Source organism: Malurus melanocephalus, unplaced genomic scaffold (assembly GCF_030028575.1).
Source record: "Malurus melanocephalus ecotype Western Australia unplaced genomic scaffold, MMel_1.1 scaffold_325, whole genome shotgun sequence".
NCBI lineage: Eukaryota > Metazoa > Chordata > Aves > Passeriformes > Maluridae > Malurus > Malurus melanocephalus.
The window spans coordinates 227,503-238,235 of NW_026623557.1; the positions used below are offsets into that span (position 1 = coordinate 227,503).

Consider the following 10,733-nt stretch of genomic DNA (forward strand, 5'->3'; position numbering starts at 1 on the left):
TTTCTGGAGAAATAATGTATTATAAAACTAATTCAGTGAAAAGTGAAAGTAAAAATAGAAGCGATGAGACATCTTCTAAATAAGCAAAGCTGCTTTTACAGCATGCTGAATAACTGGAGTGTGGTAAACATACCACCGTTATAAATAACAACCAGCCTTTTGACATTGTTCTTTCGTTAATTATTTCAAATTCTTTATAAGCCTTAACAAAGCAAACCTCACGGTTCTCCTGCAAAGGGAAAAGAATTACTCCCATGTATAGGAGGAAAAATTAAGATATAAGGACAGAAAACAATGCTTCAAAGTTACAGTGGCACATTGTACAGAGYGTTCAGGAAGTCTCAYAGTGTAAGAGAAAAACCATCCTCTCGTTCAGATGAGAGTGCTCCCTAAGTGACTGATTTGTAGCATTTACACATCATTTAATTTTACAYAAAATGCATCAAAATTTTTAAATCTAACCATAATTAGTAAACAATCAAGATATATCAAACTTTTATACTGATAAGTAAGGCCCAAACAAATTATTCTTTAATGGAAAACTCTAAATGATTCCTCCATGTTGAGGCACTTTCTTGTTCTGCTTCAAGACTTAATCGTAAAACCATTAAAAGTAACATTTTGTGTTAAAAATGCTGCCAACTGCCAACAGATAATACACAGCACTTTGTCAGATTATAGATAAATTAACACCAGACATGGCACAACAAGGGTTAGTAAATTGTGTCTCATTACCTTTGTGGTCTTCTTGGGCCAGCTGACCACGGGGACACCCGAAATGGCAAGATTTTGGTCATCATCAGCATGTTCCTTCAGTATGTTCTGTTGCAAATGAAAAGACCTTTATTAACCAGAGAAACATTTCTCCAAGKGAAGAGTGCAGAGACCTCCAGAAGACACTGCTCTGCCCCGATGGCAGAGTGACAAGATCTCTGCAAGTTACTTTTGCTTCCAAACTTCCAATTCCCACTAAAACTCTCTTTAACACCAAGGTGAAACTTCTTGCAAAACAGGCAGCAAAATCAGCCATCAATCACCCCAAATGTGACAGAATTCTTTAATATTGGTGTGTCCAAGAATGGTGTCTTACCACTATCACCTCTCTCCCTCAAACTCCAGGTCACTAAATCCCAACTGACCYCATAACTGACCCCTTCTCTCCTAATCAAGGCTACAAAAGGTCTGAGAAGCACTGAGGCTCTGCCCCTGTTATTTCAGCTGTCACAGGGCATCAGCTGTGTAGTCTGGAGCAATCCTCTGATGTCKGGTCATTCAGGTAAACCAAGAATAAAAATGTGCTCTGGCACCTTTCATCTTTTTGCACAGGGCAATCTGAGAGCACCATCATTGCCACAATCCTTCCTGCCYCAATGATGGACAGGACAGAGCTGCTGAAATCTCCTTGCCTTTATGTGACCAGCTGAGGCATTCAGCTTCCTGAGTGTTTACTAGGAAAGGATCTGACTAYGGACAGCATTAAAGGAAAGAGATTGGTCTCCCCTCCCTTCCACCCCCACCAAACCCTTTTCTTTGATGTTCTAGAAATTTCGTGAGTGGGTTGCACAGGCTGACACAGCTTCCACCACTGTGAATCACTCCCATGACCAGTAAYTCAACACAGAGGTGGTAAAACACTCAGTGGTGCAGCTGGGAACAGTCCACGCTCGCCTCCCATGACTCCCTACATGCTCCCTAATTTAGCTACAAAGCTCTGCATTTGGATTTCAGGTGGCTGAAAAGGAAGAAATGAAAGGAAAAAAAATGAGTCGGAAGGAGGATTCTGCTGTGCTGCTGAAAACTGAAGGCCAAATCAGCACTAACAGGTTAAAGGCCAAAAAAAAAAAAAAATCTCAAATAGAACAAATGAGAACTGCAGGTTGGAAATTACCTCAACAGAATATTTAGGAGATGACCCCAGACAATGAAGTTCAGCAGTGCTACTCCCAAGTATARGAAAAAAGCTTAATTAGCCAACAACAGGCAGCAGGCTCTGTCAGTCCCCAGTGCAGCACTCTAGTAATTAGTAATTTCACACACTACACAAAAAGAGCTTAAAATACAGTAATTGTTTTAATAGGGAGTGCACTYGGAATTCATCTGTAATCATCCAACTAAAGCCCAGAGTGTGATGGCATGTTCCAGTCCCCAAGAGCCTGAGTTTGGATGAGTGTCCCTGGGGCTGACTCTCTCCCTGGAGCTCACACAACCTGTCACACTCAGCCCAATTCCCCAGGCTGTGCTTAAACCAGAGCTGTGTTAGTGACARMCAGCACAGMGCTGCTCCTCCACACACCARTAAGGCTGTCTGTGGTACTGGATAGAATGAAAGCAGCCCCAGTGACCAAAACAAGCGATTCCAGTACAAACCCAGTTTCACCAGCCCGGCGCTGTGGCTGCACTCRGGAGTTTGAAAACCCAGCTTGGCCCAACCTTGGCTGTGATGCAGAGTCTGTATTGTACCTGCTCTTCCAGTGCAACAGCCAACAACTTTCACACTTGGACTAATCGTTGGCAAATTAACTCTTGGCCAAGCTGAGGTGAAGTGAGCACCTCTTTTCTCATGGCCTTTTTATTTGGAGAGAGATCGCTGCATTATCTGAGCTGTGACCACATTCTGCAAGTTCAGTCCTAAAAACTGAGAGCTCTTTTGTATCCTCATTGCAAAGCCAAAATTCTCCAGAACAAGGARGCAGCTTGAGAGCCATAAACAAAGGACAAATTAATCCCTTTTTACTTTGCTACTCTTAGGTTTGAAAGGCTGTAAGACAGAAAACCTTAACATTTCCACTAACGACTGTCAGAGCCTCGGTGTTCAATGGAAAGCACAGTATATTCCAAGAACTTGGCAAGGTAATGAAGGTTTCTTGTTATCGTATGTATCACGTGAAAATATTATCCAAGGAGAAATGTAAAACTATGGCAGCTTATCATCTGAGGCAGCTGAAAACAACGGCTGTCTGCACAGCACAGCCACAGTCGCGCTGACTGCAGCGTCAAGTGTCAGCTCACAACAGGCTGGGGGAGGCAGGGTTTTGTTCACCTGCTTAAAAACAAGAAAAAAAAAGAAGATAAAGAGAAGCCATGGGGCTCCAGTTAGAGGAACAACGTGATGCTCTTCTAGCACAAGGTGGCCCGATTCATTACACTCGAGGGCTGTGGTGACAACAGCAGRTATGAAGGGAAGAAGCTGATTAACTATGTAAGAATTCAGCTTAGCCATTAATTTCAAAAGCACAGCAAGGAATGGTTCCCCTGAAATGCATTCAGTAGAGGGAGGTTTTTTTCTGTCATCAGAATGAGAAGGGGGTAAGATTTCTTGGCAAGTAAAAGTAAGAACATATTTCAGTAGATATCATCTGTCTTGCACAAGAATCTTYTCCTGCTGCCAAGGAGCTGCAGATATTTGACAACCTCTGTTCTTAAAACCAAGTTTCTTCTGCTCTAACGGACTTCCACAGGCTCTCCTGAGGAACAGCAGCATTTTTGCTTTGAAGTGGGGAAGGTCTGTGGCATTAGTAAGAGGCAGAGCTCACAATCCTGTTCCCCAACAGGAGGAGAGGAATCCTGCCAGTAACACAGAGCAATGTTATGCACAGGAATCAGAGGCTGCACACAGGTGAGCATCCCTGGCAGTGTGTTTAATGTGGGCTGCACAGTCCAAGGTCTGCACCTGTCCTGTGATGTGGGGTGCAAACTACACCCCGGACTACGATGGTGACTCTGTTCTCCATTCATGAGCCCACCCAGCACCRCTGCATGTGGCAGGGATTTAATTCCCTGCTTGGGCTGAGGGAAGAACTGACCTGCTCCCCAAGTGAGGCCTGTTCCACCCTGCAAATCAGCCTCCCTTGTGCTGCTGCACTCCATCCATCACGGTGATAAATGGGTGCTCAATCTGCAGAGGCAGCASTTGGCACTTCAGGATTGCTGTGTCCCCACCAGACAGGCACAGTTAGTTTGGAGCTTAGATGATGTGTAAGGAATTTACACAGGCTTCGTTTAGTTTTCAGTCTCCCTTCTCATAAGGAAAATAAATTACTTGACTTCAGAAAGTCTCACCTACTTGACATTAAATAGCTGTATATAGCTGTGGTTGTATTTACCACTAAGARCAGTAATCCAGTCACCCATCCTTCACTGTGCTCTGCTCAGCCAGGAAAGCGTGGATTCTTTGTGAGCTACCCCSATTAATTCTGTGAAACTTCACATCACTGAATAAAATGGTTTCCTTTCTCCAGTTTAACTATCCATATCCTGTTTTCTAAAAACATTAATTATCTTCCCAAAGCGCAAAGACAGACTTGAATGTCATACAAAAAAAGTCCCTGAGTGTAGTTCATTAAGAAATAAAAGTGCTACAATAAACACTGATTTATTTGCTTCAGGAAGAAACTTGTTTAAGACTTTCCAGGCAGAGCAAGAGCTTTGAAACTCTGTCAGAACATGTTCTTGCTATGCATTTGTTAAAAATAACTCTCAAATGGGTGCACTAAAAGGGTACTTCTAACAGGATGCATTATTAATACATCACATGCCCAAAAGTGGGGTTGCCCATGCAATAAACTTTGTGAATACAGGCAGATGCATCCACAGCATGGGTCACTCACAGAGGTCCTGCAGGATTCCTGCCTCCATTCAGTCCCACAGCTGACTGGTGCCCTGGGTACTCATCGGGGTGAGGTGAAGGGGCCAGACTTCTGCTCGCTCCCCTGCTGATGCTATAACCACCCCACGTTATTATCTGTACAGGTTGGAATTCTAGCAGCAGAGTAAGAGGGGAACATGATTCAGTGGTCAAGGAGATAAATACCATTCTGGAAAAAGCACTGCATTTCTTCCTCTGCCATTCTGTCCCTATGTGGCACGGGGCAAATCTTTTAAATCAAGTTTCCACAGGCAAGTCATGAATTGTGTGCTGCTGCTCTTCTTCACATCTGGCTTGGGATCTGGATGCTAAAGATCAGAACTTTGGCTCTGCAGAAATGTTAAGCCRCTACAGTTTCACTTTAATTAAAATTATCTTTTGTGCACATCATTGTTAAATGCACTAACTGTTCTGTGGCACATAAAGCCAGTATCCAAAATTACTTTTATCTTAATCTCTTTACACCCCAGTTCCCTGTGATAACAACAGCTCATCCACTGCCACATGTGGAACACCAAGGGAACATTCATTCATTTGAGGGGCTGAACACCACAACAGCAAGGATGGAACAGCTGCATCCTTACACCAAGGAATCCTACAAGGACCRTTCTGCTGGACCAAAATCTGTCCCTTGGCAACTCCTCCCTCAGCACGCTCCATCCTTTGAAGGTAAAAGCTCTGAACACACTCACACACTTGGGTTTGATTATTTTTTTTCAAAGCGAATAAACTGAATAAAACAAACCTCATGCTCCAAGGAGATTGGATGCTTTGGCCCCTACACTGCTCTCTACCACATGAACGAACAGAAAGGAGGGATGGGCTGCTGCATCCAGGGTCCCAGAAGTGGATGGGAATGGGACACAAATTGACAATTTGCTGATGRGCAAAGAGAATCCTGGACTCCCCTCCTGACCTGGGAGGAAATGTCCTCAACTGCYCCCACTCCTTCAGAGCACTGGGGAMAAGGATTGTGCAACCACAGGGAGTTATGGATGACTGGATGGGCTTTAATTAATTTACTCTGCCATACTCACCCCCACTCTCTGAAAACTGAGRGCTGGCTTATATGTGAGCCAGTATTGTAAAAAAGATGGGTGAGGAAGTTCTTTAACAGCTCTTTAGACACTGTTCAAGAAGATGCTTGAGTTAATATAGTTTTAAAAAGGTCTCGCTCTGACTAATCAGCCACAGACTGGCCAAACATCCAGAGGTGATTCCAGAGCAAACAATCCTGCAGTGTGTCTGATGTTTAGATGTGGTCGTGGGCTCTTTAACCAGCAGGGAACCATCAGKATCCAGATGTTGGGCTGTGTTCTGATGGTTACAGCGTGTGCTGGCAAGGACAGAAAGTTTAGAAGCAGGCAGCTATCAAAGGAGATGCAACATCAAGCTGCACACAATAAACTGGCAGGTGCTCCCTTAACCACTTACAGCACAGTATCACCAAAAAAAAGTGATATTGGCCTTTTTTAAAAATGCCCATTTGCAGTTCTCCATCTCTGTAGTCAGTGAATCCACTGCTCTCGAGAGGAATAGGAAAACAGATACTCCCACACGGAGCTTGAAGCCAGATTCACATATGGTACCTTGCCGTGTTCTAGGGAGATGTCTCACAGCACTCTGGAGTATGTCATCAAAACAGGGAGCAGGATCCCACTCGGAACATCTGCACCAGCCATTACATGTTGCACCCCTTTCTGCATTTTTAAGTGAAAATTAGTCTGTGTATCCAGCCTGAAGAAGTAACACAACCATTCTTTCTGCCTCACCACAAATTCCACTCCTGGTCTTGGAGCTTCATTTTGATTTCTGATTAGAAGATGACTGATCCCAGAGCAAGCCCATGAATCTACATCTGCAACTTYTGAGCATGTGTGTCCACTTTCATGTACAAAGTGGCTGATTTTGCAAGAAGAGAATTTCTGAGCTCTTGTGGTTTCTCAGAATGAGCGCAGTGTATCACACTTCCACGCTCCAAGATCAGGGATTACAGTTCCACTGCACACTGCACATGTTCAGCCTTCTTTAACTGGCTTTGAAGCCTTTCTAAGCAGCTGTTGCACCACGTGCACTAAAAAAGTACAGGCTCCCTCCCCATTTACCTCACAAACACGTATTTTCCTCCTCAGATTGTTCCTCAAAGAACTCTTGTATATAGAAAATACATAGTTAAGGACTCATACTGTCCACAGACTGAAAATCTACACAGAAGTTGTGTCCCTAGTGAGCATTCACTCCTCACACCATCTACAAAACCAATATATTGTACCAGTGGAGAATAATTATCAACCTATAGAGGGCAATGGAGGAAAGGAAAATGAAAAAGGTGAAAGAAAAAAAAAAAGCAACTGGAAGTGTTAGACAATCTATCTTCTAGCTGCAATCAAGTATTTACATTTTGTATGCKTCAGCTAATGAGGTGTACACCAGGGAGACACGAGAACAAAAAGGGCTGATTAAGGTTATAAATATAAACAGACTTTTTGAGGTATAATATTTACATGTGGAACTTAACAAGTGCTGAATTATGAGMGGATATAAACTTTGGCCACTTCTGTGACAGTCAGAAAGGACTGTGTCACTTAAATCTGGCTGCAAACAGGAGCCAGAARCACCTTTGGTTCAAGGAATCACTTTCCTGACTGTGGCAGAGCAGCCTGCCATGAGCTGGTCACCCCACCACCCCTCTGCAGCAGGACTTTGCTTTCTGCTCCCTGCAGACTCCTGTGCCCAGAGACAGAGTTTGTGTGGATCAGCAAGATATCACACCCACCTTCATATCCTCCAGGAGAGCCTGCGGGTCTTCAATGCCTTCTGGAACACACTTCTTGTTCTCTGGGAGAGATTCAAGCTTTTCCACCAGGGCTTTTAAACCCTTCAGTTCAAATTCTGTGAGATGAGTCCATTTGGTTGAGACTTCTGTGGCTGGAGACCCCGTGGGTGTTTTRGGATAGTCCGTAGGGGTCGTGGATTTTATGCTGTCATCTGACTCATTAGACAAAGTTCTTTTTAGGTACCTCATTACTGTGGCTTTTTGTTTTCTCCCTGCAGCCTCCTTCCCTTCTGAGTGTGTGCTGTTGGGTGAGGAGGAGCCGTCCACCAAGGATTTGGAGTTCTTATCCAAGCTGTCATCCTTCTCCTCCTGGAGATGGGCATCACAAGATTCTTCATCCATGTCTAACCACGAATCTGATGAGTAGCTGTCTGTGCTGCGTTTTCTTTTCGCATCTGAAAGTTAAAAAAAAGAATGCTGAATTTTTTTCCCACTGTAGCCTCACAGCTGAAGCACTTCTGTACCACTGGGGCCAGGTGCTGCCTATTTCAAAGGGCACTGGAGAATGGTTTAGTGAGTATGTGACAGGAATGGGCTTTATTCAGCTGATTTTTAATGTTTTTTTCTTTGAGGGGGGTGCTTGTTTGTCTGTTTTAATGCTGGTTTTCATTAACATCTACTCAGTTCAAATGACTGGGAAACATTTAGGGAAAAATTATGTTTTCTTCAAAGCTTCAGTCCTCTATGCCTTCAATTAGGAGTAGGCAGAGCTCTTAAGTCACACACAATTAATTTTCCCACAAATCCGAAAAAGACCAGATTCGGCAGCTTTACAGCTTTAAGAGGAGAGTTAGCACAGAAGGAGGAGGGGGAAATGATGGGAGAAAGCACGTTAAAATGCTGTACATCATCATTCTTCCAGGAACCCTGCACAGCAMAAAATCAACTCCTCAATACTTTTCCTCTCTGCAAGCAACTAACTGTTGATAAAACAAGAAYCCCCGGTTGTAAGTGCATGAATACTCATTGCTCTTCTGAGACAGAGGATTTCAACTGTGCTTATTTTACGACAACAAGACAAAACACACTGAGAAACAYGGGCACTGTCACAGCTACATGCTACTGGTTTTCTTAATACAATTCCTGATACATTCTGGGTACTTCTCAGGAAAATTTAAAAGCAAGTTTCTGAGTCTAAAGAATGATTAATCTTAATTTCCTCCTAAGAGCCCCAGTTGTTACTCAACTCCATGCAATCSAGCAGTGAAAGCAATGTAGAAAATCAGTGGCCATGGTTCCCTCAAGCACACATCTTTTCTTATTTATTAGACATAATTTCCCTTACTAAGTGAACAACATGGAATGCAGGCTAGCAACAGCAGGAATTTCTGTGGAAAATACAGTTAACACTGGCAACACCCAGTTAAGTCAATGTGAAGTTTTATTGCTGGCTGAAACGGGTACGAGATCAAGCTGCAAACAAAAACACACTGCAAAGGAAACAGAAGTAACACAGAAAAAGTGAGAGAACAATTAATGAAAAGTTCCTTTCACAGCTCCCATGCTTTGCAGTGCAGTAGCTTTGGATTAGGACAATGTGAACCATGCTTAAGGAAGGATTAAATGGACATTAATGAGAAAGCTCAGCATCCGGTTGTTTAACTGTGAGGTTGAAAACAAACGCTGGAGCCCAGCTCCAAACTGGAGAATTCCTCCTGATCAAGAGAAGCTCCTTGTCTCTGCACAGTCTGTACCATCCTGTCACAAACACACCAGAGATGCCACGGGCAGTGGCAGTGTCTGAGCTCTTTTGCTCAGCTCTGCAGTGCCAAATAAAAATCCTGCAAGTCCAGGTCAGCTCTGTGTGTTACTGCCCCAGAGATATGACTGGGTCACCTCACACTTCTCAGGGCAAGAGAGCTGCTGCTACAAGGTCTCCAAAAATCCAGCATCTCTGTCCAGTCTACTCCTGCAGACAGGTTTGCATTTTTTCCTCAAAAGCAAAATGGCCATAAAATGACCCCCGAAAGGCAAGTTTGAGCTGAAATGCCTGTGAAAAGATGGCAGTCACAGAAAATACCAACTATCAGCAAGGCAGGGTGCAGCCAAATCCAGCTCCCTCCAGAGGACAGGGTAACTTCTTCCCTGCAACCCTCCAAAAAAGCCTCATGGACTATTTTGTGTGCTGAGGTGGTGGCATGAGCACTCCAAAGCAGCTCCTCCTCTCTGCTCTGTGCTAATACACCCCCAWGCTTCTCTTAGAAAAATAAACAGGATTAGAAAATATCTTAACCAGAACATTTAAAACCCACTCGGTTATCCAACTTTTATTTCACACTGTTTTTTCCTTTGTCCACAGTAGCAAGCACACGTACCCACCTCAAAGGCTACATAATCAGCTTATGTCATTCTCCCATTTTACAACTGAGGAAACAGATGCTTGGGAGAAAGCAYGATTTGCTCATTGTCACACATCAAATCTAGGGAAAAACCAGGAATCAGAATCCAGGCTCTCGGATCCAGGGCTGGAGCCCCTTCTCTAAGCCACACAGCTGTTTTACAACTGACTGGAGCACAAAGCCCAGCCTAGATGGAAGAAAATACCACTGATCTGGCATCAAACTGGAGAGGGTGAAAGCAGATACACATCCCCGAGCTGCCAGGACAGTGTCATTAACAGAAAGTGGTATCAATCTGCAYGAAGAAAATCATGTTTCTGTCCTCCTGTGCTGTAGCTCTGCTGAACAGGAACTAATGGCTGTAACTGGGGCAAATCACAAGCGTAAATAAGGCCTAAAGAAAACGAGGGAGATCACGTTATGGAGGTGTGAATAATTTACTCCAAGTAATGCTCTGGTGCRATGAGAAAAAGCTTCCAAGAGGGATCTCCACTTTTTGTCTCTTGCTCTAATCTATGGAAACAAAAGGCAGGAGAGGAGTGGAGCACCAGAGCATACTGGGGCCTATTCCCACGAGAAACAAGCACAAGGAGGGGGGTTGGCAATTCTGTTCTGCCAGCTGCCACCGCGTCCCTGCCACCGGCTGTCAGCACAGGGCGGCCCTGCTGTGTCAGCCACACCTGGGCATGGACAGGCAAAACCACCCCAATCTGAGCCCAAAATGAACAACCAAGGCAGTGCCCTGCTTTATGCACGCCTGGCAGTCACCTCATGCCTTGTTAAACTTCCCCGTGGGCACAGGGCTTGCTCTAACCCCAAGTGTACCAGGCTATTCTGGAGCACCAGGGGATTACAGTGCTGGTGCACCATCGGATTAAGAGCAGGCTGCTTTCAAAACACAACAACTGTCTGC

At 44.2% G+C, this 10,733-nt stretch overlaps 1 protein-coding gene across 5 annotated transcripts in view; it reads right to left on the reverse strand.

Moving 5' to 3' along the window:
• Window positions 1-10,733, reverse strand: part of KDM2B (lysine demethylase 2B) — a 99,279-nt gene that overhangs the window by 36,094 nt on the left and 52,452 nt on the right. For all 5 annotated transcript variants that reach the window (XM_057377807.1, XM_057377806.1, XM_057377808.1 and 2 more), the window contains 2 exons: window positions 7,422-7,876; window positions 736-822 (listed from right to left, as the gene is read on the reverse strand). In XM_057377807.1, coding sequence (XP_057233790.1) covers window positions 736-822; window positions 7,422-7,876 — 542 coding nt within the window. The remainder of the gene's footprint in view (window positions 1-735; window positions 823-7,421; window positions 7,877-10,733) is intronic.